Source organism: Moschus berezovskii, chromosome 13, assembly GCF_049115385.1.
Source record: "Moschus berezovskii isolate FMDL1 chromosome 13, NW_MosBer_1.0, whole genome shotgun sequence".
Lineage (NCBI taxonomy): Eukaryota > Metazoa > Chordata > Mammalia > Artiodactyla > Moschidae > Moschus > Moschus berezovskii.
The window spans coordinates 39,320,904-39,341,154 of record NC_142472.1 but is presented as its reverse complement, the minus strand read 5'-3'; the positions used below and the strand labels follow the sequence as shown (position 1 = coordinate 39,341,154).

The following is a 20,251-nucleotide window of genomic DNA, read 5'->3' as shown; positions in this document are numbered from 1 at the left end:
TCCCATGAATCACAGCACGCCAGGCCTCCCTGTCCATCACCAACTCCCGGAGTTCACTCACTCATGTCCGTCGAGTCAGTGATGCCATCCAGCCATCTCATTCTCTGTCGTCCCCTTCTCCTCCCGCCCCCAATCCTTCCCAGCATCAGAGTCTTTTCTAGTGAGTCAACTCGTTGCATGAGGTGGCCAAAGTATTGCAGTTTCAGCTTTAGCATCAGTCCCTCCAATGAACACCCAGGACTGATCTCCTTTAGAATGGACTGGTTGCATCTCCTTGCAGTCCAAGGGACTCAAGAGTCTTTTCCAGCACCACAGTTCAAAAGCATCAATTCTTCGGTGATCAGTTTTCTTCACAGTCCAACTCTCATATCCATACATGACCACTAGAAAAACCATAGCCTTGACTAGACGTACCTTTGTTGGCAAAGTAATGTCTCTGCTTTTTAATATGCTATCTAGGTTGGTCATAACTTTCCTTCCAAGGAGTAAGTGTCTTTTAATTTCCTGGCTGCAATCAGCATCTGCAGTGATTTTGGAGCCCCAAAAAATAAAGTCTGACACTGTTTCCACTGTTTCCCCATCTATTTCCCATGAAGTGATGGGACCAGATGCCATGATCTTTGTTTTCTTAACGTTGAGCTTCAAGGCAGCCTTTTCACTCTCCTCTTTCACTTTCATCAAGAGGCTTTTTAGTTCCTCTTCTCTGCCAGAAGGGTGGTATCATCTGCATATCTGAGGTTATTGATATTTCTCCCGGCAATCTTGATTCCAGCTTGTGCTTCTTCCAGCCCAGTGTTCCTCATAATGTACTCTACATATAAGTTAAATAAGCAGGGTGACAATATACAACCTTGATGTACTCCTTTTCCTATTTGGAGCCAGTCTGTTGTTCCATGTCCAGTTCTAACTGTTGCTTCCTGACCTGCATACAGGTTTCTCAAGAGGCAGGACAGGTGGTCTGGTGTGTCTACTTGTACCTAAAATAATTCTTGAACCATTGTAGTCACTCAGTGAGTGTTTGTTAAATGAATGAATGCTTTATAAACTGTAAAACACCATAAGTAAATTTGCAAGGATTTGAGATTATAATGTTGGTACTCCTACTCCCAGCACGACTGACATGCAGTGTGTGTTACTCTGTATGTATTGTTATATCAAAATGTAGTGATTATTAGAGCTTGAAATCCATAACAGCTATATGATTGGGTTCTCAAATAAAGCTAGATTTCAAATGAATCATTTCAAAATGAAATAGATTGTGATGATAAGATGATACTTTGAGTTGGTGTTTTGATGATCTCTCAGGGCTTCCCTTGTGGCTTAGCTGGTGAAAAATCCACCTGCAATGTGGGAGACCAGGGTTTGATCCATGGGTTGGAAAGATCTCCTGGAGAAGAGAAAGGCTACCCACTCCAGTATTCAGGCCTGGAAAATTTCATGGATTGTACTGTCTGAGGGGCTACAAAGAGTCAGACACGACTGAGCAACTTTCACTTTCTGCCACTATAAATCTGTAGCAACAATAGGTAAAATATGAAAGGGGAAAACTAAAAAGCATAGACATCAAAATAATCCAGAGTGGCCATGAAAGGATGGGTAGCTGAGCCATGAGTTGATAATTCTTTATGGTGAGTGATGAAAGCAGGGAGTGGGGTGGGGAGGTGTCTCATTTTATCATCTTTATATATATATATATATATTTTTTTTCTATAATGAGAATCTAAGAAATAAAAATATAATAACATCATCATGTGCTGGAAATGGAACAGGAAAACAACCAAGCAAGGGTGGCTTAAGCTGAGAATCCTTTGGTTCACTCAATAGAAAGAATGGATTTTTAAAAATTGGTCTGATCACAAAATAAACTGGGAGAAAAAAATCACTTTAATGTCCATGATAAATTCTCACAAATGCACAAAAGAGAACAGGTATATGGAGATTAGCTGCATCATTATTGGAAAGAATTCAAATGCTTTTTGACAGCAGCATGGGAAATAGATTATTAAAAAAAAAAGGTTATAATTTATTTCTATAATATAATTCTGTGTAACAATTAAAATAATTAAATTAGATCTGAATGTATATATTTGCTCGCTCAATCACTTCAGTTGTGTCCAACTCTCTGTAATCCCATGAACAGTAGCCCACTAGGCTCCTCTGTCCATGGGATTCTCCAGGCAAGAACACTGGAGTGGGTTGCCAATTCCTTCTCCAGGAGATCTTCCCGACCCCGGGATCAAACCCACGTCTCTTTATGTCTCCTGCATTGGCAGGCGGGTTCTTTACCACTAGTGCCACCTGGGAAGCCCCTAATGTATACATGGATAAGTTAAACACATTTAATTTTAAGAAGCAAAATGCATATGCCCTTCTTTCGTTTTTACACTAAAAAATCATAGCGAAAGTCATTACCTTGTGAGAATAAAAACATTTGTATGTAAAGACATAAAATACTTAACATGAACCAGAATGTTAATACTGAGAGTCATCTTTAGTTAGTGGGTTTATGGGTGATTGTTATTTTTTTACTTGTGCTTTACTCGAATATAAATACACTATTTGGTTAAGCAGAAAAAATCTTAGAAGTTATCTTTCTAAATGGGTTATTGAAAATCTAATGAAAAGAGAAACAATTTTTAATAGCTCTCCCTATGGAAACACCAGGAGATAGGCTGAAATCAAGGGCAAAGGAACTGATTCTGACTATAGAGGACGAGTTAAGAAATAGTAAGTCTGTTTCTCTGCTCATTTTTTAAGACACCTGTTTGTAGGTTTGGTCCAATTATTAGTTTTGCTGTGTTGGAAAAGAGCTCATCTGAGAATGGAAATTAGAATCTCTGGGTAATCATGAACAAGTTGTGAATGAAGCAGTCGCAAGAATGCCTGCCTATGTATCAGCAACACAATCTGAGTAATGAGTGAAGGGCTTTTGAGCCTGACAACTGAAAGCCTAGAGCCATGTTTAAATTCTTTAGAAGTTTTGACTTCCAGATTAGATTGAAGATGATTAGTGAAAAGACATCAGAGTATACCTTTAAAAGTTTTATTGTTTACTTTTGTCAGTGTACCTTATATATTTATTTTTTGCAGATAATAAGTTTATATTTATCTGAGCAAGATATCAAACAGAGAGTCTCCTAAATTTGAAAAGCAGATACTTTATTGTTCACAAAATACCACGGAAGTATCTCTGTTCAGTTTCCTGAAATATAATCAACCCTTTTAAAATGCTTGTTATAAAAAGAGTAGAATTTACATATGTACTTGAGTTCTAGTTTAATAAAAATAAATGTGTTTGAATTTTATAGTGAGCGTGATGCACTTGAACAGGAAGCAACTGACTTAAGGAGAAAATATGAAATACTTGAAGCCTCTCACATAACTCAAGCTAAAGAAAGAAGTGAATTATCAAAAGAGGTAAGCTTATAGAGTCACTTGTTTGTTTGTTTGTTTTTAATATTTATTTATTTGGCTTCATTGAGGCACGCAGGATCTTTATTGTGTCATGGTCATGTGAGATCTTTGTTGCGTCGCATGTGGAGTCTTAATTCCCTGACCAGGGATTGACCTTACATCCCCGCATTGCAGGGTGGATTCTTTAACCACTGGACCACCAGGGAAGTCCCGAATCACTTGTTTTTTATTGTACAGTGATTGTGGACATAGCCCAGGGCAAGAATTGTGAGAGGGAAATTGTTTCTTTTTTGATGTAGTTGTTGGAAAGAAGGGACTTTTTAGTAGCTCTGTTTGGATGGAAAATTTCATGGTAAGAATTAGTCTCTTGATGTGTGGAGCACAAGCACAAATGAAATAAATAATTCAGTCAGCCTTGAAAAGTAAGATGACATTGCTCTGGACACTCTGTCCCTGCCTCTGTATAGGTAGCTACCTTACAGCAGACTGTTACTTTACTGCAAAAGGATAAAGAATATCTCAACCGCCAAAACATGGAGCTTAGTGTTCGCTGTGCCCATGAAGAGGATCGTCTTGAAAGACTTCAAGCTCAACTTGAAGAAACCAAAAAGGCTAGAGAAGAGATGTATGAAAAATACGTAACATCCAGGCAAGATTTACATTATTTTCTATATAGATAGATATAAATCAAACCATCTTCTTTGGGGGAACCCCTGGCTTTGGGGACAAATAGTGATTTGTTGGTAAGGTTTATAGGATAATGTTAAGATAATTGTTTTTGTTTCTTCACAAGATACTCATATTCCAACTGAATTTTTTTCTTAAGACATTTTGTTTTTTTCCAAAAGCCTGTTTCTTTTAGGTAGGGATATATACACTGTTACTGTTTTTATTTATTTTTTCTTATGATATAATCTTTTTAGCTCCCAATGACTAAGATCTCTATTTAAGTGTTTTTAGAAAGTATTTATATACCTTCATATATTTAGTGTTAGTTGCTCAGTCATGTCCAACTCTTTGCAGCCCCATGGACTGTGACTGCCAGGCTCCTCTGTCCATGGGATTTCCCAGCAAGAATCCTGGAGTAGGTTGCCATTTCCTACTCCAGGGGATCTTCCTGACACAGAGATAGAACCCAGGACTCCTGCATTGCAGATAGATTCTTTACCATCTGAGGCACCATATATTTATATGCCCCATATATATCTCTTCAGAAGGTTTTTATTTTATCAGCATTTTTGTGAGCATTTCAAAAACTAAAATTCTAAATTTTATCCTTTAAGTCTTCATATATTCATAACATTTTTCTCAGCTTGTGGTATTTTTCATCAGTTTGTGCTGCTGCTGCTAAGTCACTTCAGTCGTGTCCGACTCTGTGCGACCCCATAGACGGCAGCCCACCAGGCTCCCCCGTCCCTGGGATTCTCCAGGCAAGAACACTGGAGTGGGTTGCCATTTCCTTCTCCAGTGCATGAAAGTGAAAAGTGAAAATGAAGTCGCTCAGTAATGTCCGACTCCATGAACTGCAGCCTTCCAGGCTCCTCCGTCCATGGGATTTTCCAGGCAAGAGTACTGGAGTGGTTTGCCATTGCCTTCTCTGGTGCTTCTGCTAATACCCTATTTAATGCTTTGTGACTTTGCTAAGAGATCATAGTGGCTGTGGTGGTTGTGCTTAGAAGGAAAGTTTTTGTAAAGAGTCCACGAGGGTCTTTTTATTTTTTTTAAGATTGTCCCCTAATATGCACCACATCAGATTATTATTTCTAAATGAAGTGCATTCCACAATGCTTTGGTTTTAAAGTCTTTGGCCATATGCATTAAAAACTATTAGTAAAATATTTTTGAAGATGAATAATTATCCAACATGAACTAACATTTTTTATAGTAATTAAGCCTTTGGGGCAATATGTTTAAAAGGCAATCTTAGATGGAACTACTTTGAAACAGTGTTTTTAGGAATTATAAAACTTTGTATCTAATACTGTTTTTTAAGGAACATTGTATGTAGAGCATATTTGATGTAAGGTATTAAAATCTTACATGAAGGTCTAAGACCTATTTCTTTTACCAAAAAAAAAAAAAAAAAGAGTAATGGATATTCCTTTTGACTCCTTTCAGAGACCATTATAAAACAGAATATGAAAATAAACTACGTGATGAACTGGAACAGATCAAATTGAAAACTAATCAAGAAATCGATCAACTCCGAAGTGCCTCTAGGGAAATGTATGAACGGGAAAACAGGTAAAAAAAAATGAAAAGTACGGCATTTCTGTGATATTTTATTGGTGTTTAAAGCTTATAGTTTTATTGAAATTAAACTTTAGTTCATGATGTAATTTTTTTTAATATGTTAAATAAAGTTTGTCATAAATCTAAATCTAAGTATAATGGAATATTAAAGTTCTCAGGTCTTTGATAACTAGCTTACAACAGAGTTTGCCTGTTTATTCTGTTATTCCTATTATGTTTTTATTACCCTGTTAACTTGTCCTTTTGCCTTTATATTAGTTCCAGATTAAGGACAGAAATGAAAAGGAAATGAGAACTAAGAGATACTAGTTCTTCCTATATAACATGCCAGTAATTTCTCCAGGAAATTTCAAAGACTGGAATAATAAGAAGAAATATTGCTTATGCCTCGTTTAGCTGCTGGACCTAAAAGAAATCATATTTTTAGATAATCCTTAAAGAAGAATAGGTTTTTCCATGCAGTTACTTTTAGATCAGCATATATCTGGTTTCCTTAGTGATTAGCAGTATTAAGGGAAAAATAAATGCTACTTATTTCAATAGCAGTTTTTTTAATATACCATCATTATGATTCATATGGCTTTTCAAAGTTGACATTTAGAGGGAAATTTATTTGGAAATTAATTGTCATACTAGTTTATTAACATTGACTTGAGTGTGTTTGATCTTTGCCAATAAGCAAGACTTTAAATCAGACTGTGGTTGGTATTAGAGAAGTTTACACTTGAACTCTCAGAACAATAAATTTATTTAGCAAATATTTACCAACCATGTACTGATACATGTCATGAGCCATAGATACAGTGGTGACCTTTGCCTTCACAAAGCTGGCAGTCTAATGGAAAAATAAAGGAACAATGCGCAAAAGTATGATGATAATAGAGCAAACGGCAGGATACTCAGAATGAGACCACATAGACTCAAGGTGTATCTAACTGAGCCCTGGGAGGAATTGGGGAAGCATGGAGGGAGAAATGCGTATGCTAACATCTCCATGGTGACTAAGAGTATGACTGTCAGTTATGGAAGGAAAGGAAATTAGGGGCACTAATGCATACCCTGGAGACAAGTCAAATGAAGTTTTTTTGAACAAACTGCAAATAATTCAGTATGGTTAGCCCATAGACTGAGAAGCAGTGAGTTGTAAGAAATGAAGCAGAAGAGGGAAATGGGTCCTAATTGTGCATTTGAGCCATTGTCTAACATCGTAAACAGTTAAAGATGTTGAGACTATGCGTAATATGATCTGACTTTATATAAAAAGTCCATTCTGTGATGTGGAGGAAGATGGGGGGTGTATAAAGCTGTAGACAAGGAGGCCTCTTTTAGAGATTGCTTCCCTTACCAAGGTGGGAAGTAATGATGGAACTACAATAGTAGCAGCAGAGACGGGGAGGATTGGGCCAGACTGGGAAAAATGCTCAGGAGGTAGAACTAAGCAAACTGGATAGGTAGGAGGATTCGGTGACTAGATTGGACCGGGGAGTGAGAAGGATGTCACTAGGTTCTTGATTGGGCAGCCTTGGACAGTGATGCAGTCTTTAAAGCATCAGAAAAATGCATTGCTTTACCTGAGAAATATGACAAATTTAGTTTGGTTTCATTAAGTGTCTGTGACATGTGTAAATAGAAAAATTGACTGTATAAGGTCCGAATCTTAGAAGACAGATCCAGACATGCGCTAAACCTGTGGCATAGGCAATGCTACTGTTCTCTTTTACAAATAAGTACTCTTAGTCCTGTGACTCAGTTCAGTTATGGATTTTGTAATAAAGGCTTTTATTGGTCAACTTAAAAATCTTAAAAATTTATGGGATTGTTTCTTTGATAACATGCATGATTACTTCCAAATAGTGCACATAGCCACATAAACCTTAGTATGTAGTCATTTTGAGAACGTACTGATATTTTAGTTTTTGTTGTTGTTATTGGTGGTGATGGTGTTTTTGTTTTTTCTCAAGCCCTTTAAAATACAGCTCATGTATTTGCAGTTTGTATTTACAAATAACAAATGCAATTTACAAATTGTATTTACAAATTTACATGTATTTACACATTGATGTGGGCTTCCCTGGTGGCTCAGAGGTTAAAGCGTCTGCCTCCAATGCGGGAGACCCGGGTTCGATCCCTGGGTCGGGAAGATCCCCTGGAGAAGGAAACGGTAACCTACTCCAGTATTCTTGCCTGGAGAATCCCATGGACGGAGAAGCCTGGTAGGCTACAGTCCACGGGGTCGCAAAGAGTCGGACACGACTAGCGACAGAACGGAACGGAACGGAACACATTGATGTAAACTAGCCGCTCTTCTCTAAAATGATTGGTAGCAGTGGGTTGGGGAACACATGATGGAACCATTTCTGGAGGCAGGGAAATTGAGCAGGTTTCCTTTTCCCCTATGTTCTGACTCCATAGGCACGTCAAAGTGGATGCCACCTAGTCAGGGAGTTCCTACCCCAGTCAGCCACCAGGATGACTGCATGATAGTGAATCTAGGGTGGGTGGTTGCCACCAGGTGGAGCCAGACTGCAGCCAGGGCCCCCAGCCAGCTGTGATACAGGCTCACCTGTATCATTTTATTAACCTCACAATAATCTAACCCTGTGTTTTATGTGGCTGAATTCTTTTGAATCCCAGTTTCCTCATTCCTGGAGGATTTAACTGTAGTTAGAGCTTACATCCCACTTGTCTTTCACAAGGTAAAAATAAATTGTAAATTATTTCCTTTGAAACTTAAAATAATTAAGGAAAGGGTTTTAGTGTTCCTTATTATGAAACATGAGATCCAGAAAACACAAGAGTACTCATTTAGGTGTTTTTGTGTCTGAGCAAATTGATCACTTGCTCTGGACTTAGATGTTTATGTTGATTACTTTTACTTCATCAAAATATGCTATTACAATATGAATTAAAATGGGAAAAGTACTTACATTTGCATGTATGTACTTAGTCTCCTTGCCTCTTGGGCAATAAGCATTTTTAGGAGAAAGTTAAATAAGATTAGAGAAATATGTTTTGCTTTTGGTTTGTTTTCTATGCAATGGGGGATATTATAAAAGAGTGCCTTTTCAAAGACTTAAATATAAGTCATGACACCGTAAACCCCCTAGAAGAGAAATACGCAAAATATTCTCTGACATAAGTCGTAGCAATCAGTCTCTTAAGTCAATAGACGTAAAAGCAAAAATAAACAAATGTACCTAATCAAACATATAAACTTGTGCATAACAAAGGAAACCATAAACAAAATGAAAAAAATGGCATATATAATGGGAGAAAATATTTGCATACAGTACAACAGAGGCTTCATTTCTAAAATATACAAATAATTCATATAACCCAATAAGAAAAAAGCAAACAACCCAATCGAATAATGAGCAAAAGACCTAAATAGACATCCAAAGAAGACACACAGATGGCCAATAGACACATGAAAAGATGCTCAACATGTCTAATTATTAGAGAAATGCAATTCAAAACTACAGTGAAGTGTCACTTCACACCAGTCAGAATGGCCATCATTAAAAAGTCTAAAATTAACAAAAATGTTAGAGAGGGTGTGGAGAAAAGGGAACCTCCTACATTGTCGGTGGGAATATAAATTGGTTGTACCCACCATGGAAAACAATGGAGATTCCTTTAAAATCTAAAAATAATTGCTATATGATTCAGCATTCCTACTCCTGGGCATGTATCTGGAGAAAGCTCTATAACTGAAAAAGATAGGTGCATGCACATGTTCATAGCAGTTCTAATGAAATAGTACTCAGCCATGAAAAAGAATGAAACATTGCCCCCATATTGCAGCACCATGGATGGACCTAAAGATTATCATATTAAGTGAAGTAAGGCAGACAGACAAAGATGAATACTGTATGACTTCAGGTATATGTAGAATCTAAAATATAATACAAATGAACTTATTTACAATACAGAAACATTCTCACAGACATAGAAAATAAACTTAGGGTTACCAAAGGGAGGGCAGGGAAAAATTAGGAATTTAGGATTAACAGATACAAACTACTCTGTAAAAGAAACAAGATTGTACTGTATATTACAGGGTACTATATTCAGTATCCTGTAATAAACCATAATGGGCTTCCCTGATGGTTCACTGGTGAAGAATCAACCTGCCAATGCAGGAAATGTGAGTTTGATTCCTGAGTTGGGAAGATCGCCTGGAGAAGGAAATGATAACCCACTCTAGTATTCTTGCCTGAAAAATTCCATGGAGAGAGGAGCCTGGCAGGCTGCAGTCCATGGAGTCATGAAAGATTTGGACACAACTGAGTGACTAAACAGCAACAACAATGAACCATAATGGGAGAAAAAAAATAGGTATTGAAGGGTTGAGATTTAATGAAGTAATATTCCTCCTTTAAAGAAGAGAAAGAGTGCCTTTTATTTTCTCTTCTTAGATGTAAAAGAAAGATGGAACTCATTCCATCCAATCTTGATCTGCCTCTGCAGTCAGTCATACCAGTAGTTTGTGAAGTTAAGGGGTTGAGAGGCAAGAGGAAGAGAAAATAAGGGATAAAGACTTAAGAAATGGCTGAGATAAGCAAAAAGAGAACTTATGTATTTGGGTACATCTAAAATTCCAGTACTTTGGCCACCTGATGCGAAGAGCTGACTCATTTGAAAAGACCCTGATGCCGGGAAAGATTGAGGGCAGGAGGAGAAGGGGATGACAGAGGATAAGATGGTTGGATGGCATCACCAACTCAATGGACATGGGTTTGGGTAAACTCCAGGAGTTGGTGATGGACAGGGAGGCCTGGCTTTGTGCGATTCATGGGCTCGTAAAGAGTTGGACACGACTGAGCGACTGAACTAAACTGAAAATACTTTATTTGGAATTATAATGTGTATGCATGCAATGGCTCAGTCTAAGAGGTAGGTTTCTTGTCTTTTTCTGGACTTTTTTCTTCTTTGATACTTGGGAGCTGTGTGAAATAATGAGTGAAACTCACTCTGGTAGTGAGATTTATTATATAAAAGACTTCTTACTTAGTTGGACCCTCTTGTACATTTGGAAGAAAAGCATTATTCCCTAAACAGGGAGTATAGTGTGAGAGAGATTTGGAATGAGACAAATTCTGGCTGTACGACTGTATTAGCTGAGTGAACATGTCACTTAATATAACTGAAGTTTAATTTTTTGTTTTATAAAATGAGCTACTATATTTCACAGGGTGATCTGTAAGTTCTAAAAGAGATAAAATATGTAAAAAGTACAGGTGTATGTAAAGGTGTATATAAATGGTATTTCAGTTCAGTCACTCAGTCGTGTCCGACTCTCCGCGACTCCATGAATCACAGCACGCCAGGCCTCCCTGTCCATCACCAACTCCCGGAGTTCACTCAAACTCATGTCCATCGAGTCGGTGATGCCATCCAGCCATCTCATTCTCTGTTGTCCCCTTCTCCTCCCACCCCCAATCCCTCACAGCATCAGAATCTTTTCCAGTGAGTCAACTCGTCGCATGAGGTGGCCAAAGTATTGGAGTTTCAGCTTTAGCATCAGTCCTTCCAATGAACATCCAGGACTGATCTCCTTTAGAATGGACTGGTTGGATCTCCTTGCAGTACAAGGGACTCTCAAGAGTCTTCTCCAACACCACAGTTCAAAAGCATCCATTCTTCGGCGATCAGCCTTCTTCATAGTCCAACTCTCACATCCATACATGACCCCTGGAAAAACCATAGCCTTGACTAGACGGACCTTGGTTGGCAAAGTAATGTCTCTGCTTTTTAATATGCTATCAAGGTTGGTCATAACTTTCCTTCCAAGGAGTAAGCGTCTTTTAATTTCATGGCTGCAATCAGCATCTGCAGTGATTTTGGAGCCCAAAGAAATAAAGTCTGACACTGTTTCCACTGTTTCCCTATCTATTTCCCATGAAGTGATGGGACCAGATGCCATGATCTTTGTTTTCTGAATGTTGAGCTTCAAGCCAACCTTTGCACTCTTCTCTTTCACTTTCATCAAGAAACTTTTGAAGTCCTCTTCACTTTCTGCCATAAGGGTGGTGTCATCTGCATATCTGAAGTTATTGATATTTCTCCCGGCAATCTTGATTCCAGCTTGTGCTTCTTCCAGCCCAGCGTTCCTCATGATGTACTCTGCATTTAAGTTAAATAAGCAGGGTGACAATATACAACCTTGACGTACTCCTTTTCCTATTTGGAACCAGTCTGTTGTTCCATGTCCAGTTCTAACTGTTGCTTCCTGACCTGCATACAGGTTTCTCAAGAGGCAGGTCAGGTGGTCTGGGATTCCCATCTCTTTCAGACAGTTTATTGTGATCCACACAGTCAAAGGCTTTGGCATAGTCAATGAAGCAGACATAGATGTTTTTCTGGAACTCTCTTGCCTTCTCCATGGTCCAGCAGATGTTGACAATTTGATCTCTGGTGCCTCTGCCTTTTCTAAAACCTTTTTGAACATCTGGAAGTTCACAGTTCACGTATTGCTGAAGCCTGGCTTGGAGAATTTTGAGCATGACTTTACTAGCGTGTGAGATGAGTGCAATTGTGCGGTAGTTTGAGCATTCTTTGGCATTGCCTTTCTTTGCGATTGGAATGAAGACTGACCTTTTCTAGTCCTATGGCCACTGCTGAGTTTTCCAAATTTGCAGGCATATTGAGTGTATTAGGTACCTTTTATTTATGAGAAATGCTTTAAAAATTTCTTTTATCCATTATGTTGACAATTTAAGTAAAATAAGCATTATATAAAAGAAAACTGGTAACATTATGGAATTGTTTGCATGCCTGTGTGTTCAGTTGCCAAATCGTGTTCGACTGTTTGCAACCCCATGGTCTGTAGCCCACCAGACTCCTCTGTCCATGAGATTCTCTAAGCAAGAATACTGGAGTAGGTAGCCATTCCTTTCTTTAGGGGATCTTCCTGACCCGGGGGTCAAACCCAAGTCTCCTGCATGGCCAGCAAGTTCTTCACCATCTGAGCCACCAGGGAAGCCCTGGAATTGTTTATCATCACTAAAAGGCAGTATTATAAAATACATAATTATTCTGAAGTATTGATTTCCATGGCTTTGAACCATTTTCATTAAAATAAGACTATAAGCATGGAGGGTCTGCATGCCATTTGTTTCAGTGTAAATTTCTGCATTAAATGAATGACTTAATGTTGATTAATATTGTGAGATGGTGAAATAAGAGGAGATAAATTCAGCTGATTAAGTTTTTCCAGAACGTAAAACTGATTCATTATTATAGTCTCATTATAACCACAGAAAGAGCTATATGCATAGTAATACTGTAAAAAGAATTGAGTAAAGAAGAGTTTGTGAGAGATGCTCGTTATACTCTTTTTTCTGCACTGAAAAATATGAGAATGTAAATTGCTCTATGGTTATTTAAAAGGGGGAAGGCAGTAGGGAAAGGAGATCAAAATTATGCTTTTAAGTGTAACCATTAGTATTGCTTTAGTGATTTTATTTTCCCACCATATCACTGAAAACCATCTTGACCACAATTTATCATCTTTCAAAATACTCAAAAAGAAATTTAAAGAAATGAAAAACTTAAGTTTTGCATAGAATCTCAGAGTGATATTAAGTACCTTTGAATCTTGAACCTGTTTATTTACAAAAGTTAGTTGAGTATACATAACCCATTACAATAGGTGAATTGCAACTAGTGTACAGGGATTCCATTCATGATTTGTGAAGTATATGCCCTCATTAGCGCTTAAACAAGCCTACTTCTTTCACTCATATCTTAACAGATATCTGTATACAGGGTGGAGGGGAGGAGCATGCCACATGACAGGGGGATCTTCCCACCAGGGATTGAACTCATGCTCCCTGAAATGGGAACATGGAGTCTTGAGCACAGGGTCTTTTTAAACCACTGGACTGCCAGGGATGCCCTGTATATTTTTAAAGTTCTTTTATGAAAAAACTTAACCATATTTATATTGTCTTTGCAGTTAGACTATTCTGAAAGTATGTGGCTTTACAGATAACTTCTCAAATAATTGTAAATGAAGTTTTATTATTAGCTATTTTTTATTATAAATTATTTTCTTTATGCCCTGTAGGTGATTACCACAGGCGTTCACTGCTTAATTAATAATATTTAAGAATTTTCAAGGTGTTTAGGGTCTTAATTGATAATATTTAAGAATTTTCAAGGTGTTTAGGGTGTTCCAGGTGTGAAGCAGTGAGAGTTTGGTTATGCAAAAACTTAGATTTGCCTGCACTGTTTAGTTCATAGGATGGTGAGGGAGGCTGGTTGAAGAGTAGGGTCAGATTTTTAAATGTTCTATTGTCAGGTTATTTTGGGAGATTTTATAGTAAAAGAATGAGATGACATATTCATTTTTTGTAACCACGGTTGCAGTGTGAGGTGGATTATGATTGTAAAGGACATGAAGGCAGGAAGACTGGTAAGGAGACAGTTGCGAAATTTAAGTGAATATGAAAAATGGAAAGAGAAAATAAAAGTTGAAAGAATATTTATAGTGGAATTGACAAGACCTGGTGATTGGCAGGAAGTGAACAAGAATGATTCAGCTCTTCTGCTTGCCTAGTCTCAGAGAGGTGAATAGTTAGACATGGCCATTAACTCAAGGTTATAGACAAAATTGAGAAAGGAAGATAATAATTAATTCCTGACGTTTTACAGATATGACAACTCTGATCAAGCTCCAAAGTACCTTCTCTAAGATCATATTGTCTGTTGTTCATTAAAACAATTTTAATTTTATTATTTATTTTGTTATTATTGGGGTTGCATTTGATTTTTGACATTATATGAAGTTTCGTGTATACAGTTGTGTATATCTGCTTGTGTACAGCAGTGTATACGGATACCCTGCAACATACTCACCAGCAAAACTTTGTTTTCCATCTGTCATCATACAGTTGGTCACTTTTACCCATTTTTCCCTTCCCTTCCCTTTCTCCTCTAGTAACCACCACACTGTTCTCTGTATGATTGTTTGTTTCTGTTTGGTTTGGTTTGTTCATTTACTTTGTTTTTATTTATTTACTAGTTTTTTATAGTCCACCTAGTTAGATCATACAATATTTGTCTTTCTCCATCTGACGTACTTCATTTGGCATAATAACCTCAAGGTCCATCCATGTTATTGCAAATGGCAAGATTTCATCCCTTTTTCATTCTGAGCACTATTCCATTGTGTGTGTGTGTGTGTCTTCAAATTAGTGTTTTCTTGTTCTTAGACTATATATCCAAAAGTGAGATAAACGGGATCATATGGGAGTTCTGTTCTTAGTTTTTTGAGGAATCTTCATACTGTCTTCCATAGTTGCTGCACCAATTTACATTCCCACCAGCAGTGATTAAGGAGTCCCTTTTCTCCACATCCTCTTCAACACTTGTTATTTCTTGTCTTTTTGATAATAGTTGTTCTTGTCAGGTGTAAGGCAATAGCTCATTGTGGTTTCGATTTGCATTTCTCTAATAATTGGTGATTTTGAACATCTTTTCATGTACCTATTGAGCACCTGTATGTCTTCCTTTGAAAAATGTCTGTTAAGCTCTTCTGCCCATTTTTAGTTAGGTTGTTTTTTGTTATTGAGTTGTATGAGCTCTTTATATATTTTGTATATTAATCCCTTGTTGTATATATCATTTATAAGCTTCTTCTCCCATTCAGTAGGATCATTGTTGTATTATTGATGATTTTCTTCACTATGCAGGTTATTAATTTAATAGTATCTATTTGTTCATTTTTGCCTTTGTTTCCCTTGCCTGAAAAGACATGTCTAGAAAAATATTGCTAAAGTTGATGTCAGAGAGCATACTGGTTATGTTTTCTTTGAAGAGTTTTACGTTTTTCAGGTCTTACATTCAGATTTTTAATCCATTTTGAGTAAATTTTGTATATGATGTGAAATAGTATTTTTGCATGTGGCTGTCCAGTTTTCACAACACCAATTATTGAGGAGGCAGTCTTTTCTCTACTGTATGTTCTTTGCTCCTTTGTCATTCCACATGTATCAGTTTATTTCTGGGCTCTCTATATTGTAACACTGATCCATGTATCTCTTTTTCTGCCAGTACCATTCTGTTTTGATTACCGTGGCTTTGTAGTATAGGTTGAAGGCAGGATGTGTGATACCTACAGTTGTGTTCCTTTTTCCCGGGATTGCTTTGGCTATTTGAGATCTTTTGTGGGTCTATGTGATTTTTAGAAAACTTTTTTCTGTTTCTATAAAAAAATATCCTTGGGGTTTTGATAGGGATTACCTTGAACTTTAGACCACTATAGGTAATAAGGACATTTCAACAATGTTAATTCTTGAGTCCATGAGCACAGAACATCTCTCCACTTGTTTGTGTCTTTTTCAATGTCTTTCAACAATAAGATCACATAGTTTATAACTAGGAATTTTCTCTACTGTGCCCCAGATATAACTCCCCTCAGCCCTCAGGAAAGACCCTGAGGCAAGAAGGGATCTTAGGCTGCTGAAGCTTCTGTAGGAGTTTACTCTGTTTTCCCCAGGGTACACTTACAAATATTATCGTTTTATTTTTATACAATAAAAAATATTGGGAAGCATTGCCTTAATTGTCATTCTCTAAATGAATACCTTTATATTTTTTAAATTTTTTATTAAGTGTAATTGACTTGTAGTATTATATTAGCTTCTGGTGTCCAGCATAGTAATTCAGCCTTTTTATCACACTCAATGCAAACTGATTACAAAATCATGGCTGTAGTTCCCTGTGCTGTACAATATATTCTTAGGCTTATTTATTTTATACATAATAGTTTGTGTCTTCTAATCTCATACACCTATCTCTCCCCTCCCCTAGATTTTCATGTTTAGATTACACACTAACTATAGCTACTATTTATAGTAGCATATATATGCATAAATGTATATATATATATAAATAGATGTATCACATACATTGTGGAGAGAATTAAATGGGGCATTTTATGAGATTGTAGGTATTAGTATCTCCATTTTACAAATGTAGAAACTGAGACACTGAGAGGTTGTGATTTTTCTGTAATTGTAGACGTTTTAACTGGTGAAACTAGATACCTCTGACTTTATAATGTAATGAAGATTCCCATCTTACTGGCCAAGGCTATGAAAATTGACAAAAAATTTCTTACTGAGACTAATTTTAGTGGTAACGTTTTTGGAAAAGAATCTCAGCCTTTACAGAGAATTTGCAAATCTTGAAGGCTTCGCAGGTGGCACTAGTGATAAAGAATCTGCCTGCCAACGCAGGAGACGTAAGAGATGGGGGTTTGATCCATGGTTCAGGAAGATCCCCTGGAGGAGGGCATGGCAATTCACTCCAGTATTCTCGCCTAGAGAATCCCCGTGGACAGAAGAGCCATGGACAGAGGAGCCTGGTGGGCTACAGTCTACCCGGTCTCAAAGAGTTGCACATGACTAAAGCAACTTAGCACACACATATGCACACAAACCCTACTTCACACTTGAAGGCTGAGTGTGAATTATGAGAACTGTATAAAAGCATTTGTAATTTTGAAAATTAGAGAAGGGACCTTTATTTTTCTATAAAATGGCATTTTTGACAGGGCCTGCCTCTCTGAGACTCCTCTCCTGAGTCCCAGGCTCTGCACCTGTAACTTGAGCCCGTCCCCTCTCTGCTGCACAACGGCACTCTCCACTAGCTCTCCCTTCTGTCTCCTATACTGGCAGTTTCCCCCTTTTCCCATGTATAAGCATGTTGTTTCTCCTAGCTTTAAAAAACCTCTGTATCTCCACTTCCCACTCTAACCGCCAATTTCTAACCACTGCCCCCATTTCGTTGCTCTGCTTTGTGGCCAGATTCCTGCAAAGAGTTTATATGCTCATTCTTTGTTATTGTTGTCAGTCAGTCGTGTCCGACTCTTTGCAACCCCATGGCCTGCAGCATGCCAAGCTTCCCTGTCCTTCACCAACTCCCAGAGTTTGTTCAAATTCATGTCAGTAATGCCAACCATCTCATCCTCTGTCGTCCCCTTCTCCTCCCGCCTTCAGTCTTTCCCAGCATCAGGGTTTTCCAGTGAGTTGGCGCTTTGCCTCAAGTGGCCAAAGAATTGGAGCTTCAGCTTAAGCATCAGTACTTCCAGTGAATATTCAGGGTTGATTTTCTTTAGGATGGACTCGTTGGATCTCTCTTCTCTCCAATGAGCTCTCCAGACTCTTTTCCAGCACCACAGTTCAAAAGCATCAATTTTTTGACACTCAGCCTTTTTCATTGTCCAACTCTCACATCCGTACATGACTACTCATTCTTTACCCCATTTTAAAATTCCACTACCAAGCTTTGTCCCCTCCCCCATACCAATCTAACAAAGCTACTCTTACCAAAGCCCCCAGAGACCATGTTGCCCAAAGTGTAGTGGTTGGGTTCTTAGTTCTCATCTTACTTGACCACAGCAATATTGAGTACAGTTGATCACTCCCTCTTCCTGGAAACATAGTCTAACTGCCTTCCAAGATCCTGCGCCATGGCTTTTGCCCTTCCTCACTGGCTGTCCCTCCTCATTTTCTTTACTGGTCCTCCCTGTCTCCTTGACATCTTTTGCAGCTGCCTCCATGGCGTTTCCACTTGGTTATCTAATAAGCATCTTTAATTTAACGTGTCTAGAAGCAAACTTCTGTCCCTTCAACCTAGATCTGCCTCAGTCTGCTGCTGCAGACTAAGTCACTTCAGTCGTGTCCGACTCTGTGCAACCCCATAGACGGCAGCCCACCAGGCTCCCCCGTCCCTGGGATTCTCCAGGCAAGAATACTGGAGTGGGTTGCCATTTCCTTCTCCAATGCACGAAAGGAAAAGTGAAAGTGAGGTCGCTCAGTAGTGTCCAACTCTTAGCAACCCCATGGACTGCAGCCTACCAGGCTCCTCCATCCATGGGATTTTCCAGACGAGAGTACTAGAGTGGGTTGCCATTTCCTTCTCCCTGCTCCAGTCTGACCCAGTGCAATTAAAGACAGCTGTAGTCTTCTCACTCAGAACAAAAACCTGAGGTCCTTTTCAAAATCTCTTTCTTATTTTCCATGTTTTATTCATTCTAAGATACTTTTGATTGTGTCTTCAGAATTTATTGATCTTTTATCATCTCACAGATATAGTCTCGGTTCAAGCTACCATTGTCTCTTGCTCTGATTACTGCAAGAGCCCCTTAAGTGGTCCCCCATCTTCCTTCTGTGTTCCTGTTAAACAGTAGGTCAAACTGGATCACTCCTCTGCTCAGGTAAAAAGGCATTCCATCTTACTCCATCAAAGTTTAAATGATTAAAAACGAAGTTATAAGTGATTAATATGGCCTGTGATAACTACATGATCTATGCCTAGTATCCCCACCTTTCTTTCACAGCCTCTGTTCTAGACACTTGCCTCCTCTTCCCCTGACTGTTAGGCATGTTTCCCACCTCCTTTTTATTTACTGTTCCCACTGCTTAACCACCACTCCTGGATGTCCTGGAGCCCTATCTCCTCACTTTTTCCACACCTTCAGATGTCACTTGCTCTCTCTGTTTTTCCTGATGAGTCTGTTTAAAACTCTGAAAGCCCCCTCTTCTCCTGTACTTGCTCCCCCGCACTCGTTAGCCCCTTCTCTGCTTTATTTTTCTCCAAGAACTTAGGACCTACTGGCATATGTTTGGTTTCTTCCCTACTGCAATGCAGTCTCCACATGAGTAAGGACTTTCATCTGTTCAGTGTTACACTCCCCTGTGCCAATGTCTGATTTATAGTAAGTGCTCAATAAACACTTGTTTAGCAAAAGAATGATTTATTCCTACTTTAGAGAAATCAGACTATGGGTTTAGATGAAGTGAAAACCTGTACCAGATTTGTAATAAGATGGATTTAATCAGGACCTGGCTTGGGAATTGACATTTATAGTCACTCAGTTAACCGTCCACCAGAGTCACCTAGTTTCATTTTAATATATTCCATTTTATTCCATCAGCTACTTCTTAAACCTCAACACATTAATGGAGCAAGTGTTTTGCATTTTGGTACTTACCTTTTTTATAATTTTAAAAGATCATTTATCTACTTTTGGCTGAATTTTCCACATCTATAAAATGAAAAAAATCTACCTGGGAACCAGCTAACATAAAGGGAGGAAAAGTCTAGCTTGTTCATTTACAGTAATCTCAGTAAGTTTCCACTCTTAGAATGCCTAACATCTCCCGAGAAAGTTTGTTACATAAAATTTCTTCTTTGCTCTTTTCTTTCATGTCCTGTTGATTCACTTGTCAAGTCATTGATTGTATGATAGCAGATAATCCACTTAGAATTCTTTTATTTCATGCCATCTTAAAAACAAATACAAATGAGCAATTGTATGTTTTGCCCTGAAGGAAGAATCTGAAGGTTCAGTTCAGTTCAGTTCAGTCGCTCAGTTGTGTCCGACTCTCCGCGACCCCATGAATCACAGCACGCCAGGCCTCCCTGTCCATCACCAACTCCCGGAGTTCACTCAAACTCATGTCCACAGAGTCGGTGATGCCATCCAGCCATCTCATTCTGCGTTGTCCCCTTTTCCTCCCGCCCCCAACCTTTCCCAGCATCAGAGTCTTTTCCAGTGAGTCAACTCGTT

General features: G+C 38.3%; 1 protein-coding gene across 4 annotated transcripts in view; it reads left to right on the top strand.

The window, feature by feature from the left end:
* The window catches only part of PIBF1 (progesterone immunomodulatory binding factor 1), a 243,657-nt gene that overhangs the window by 48,547 nt on the left and 174,859 nt on the right, over positions 1–20,251 (top strand). For all 4 annotated transcript variants that reach the window (XR_008685998.2, XM_055426452.2, XM_055426450.2 and 1 more), the window contains exons 7-9: positions 3,309–3,417; positions 3,882–4,063; positions 5,533–5,658. Coding sequence is in view for 3 of the 4 variants with exons in the window: in XM_055426452.2 (XP_055282427.2) it covers positions 3,309–3,417; positions 3,882–4,063; positions 5,533–5,658 (417 nt within the window). In the remaining variant the exon portion in view is untranslated. The remainder of the gene's footprint in view (positions 1–3,308; positions 3,418–3,881; positions 4,064–5,532; positions 5,659–20,251) is intronic.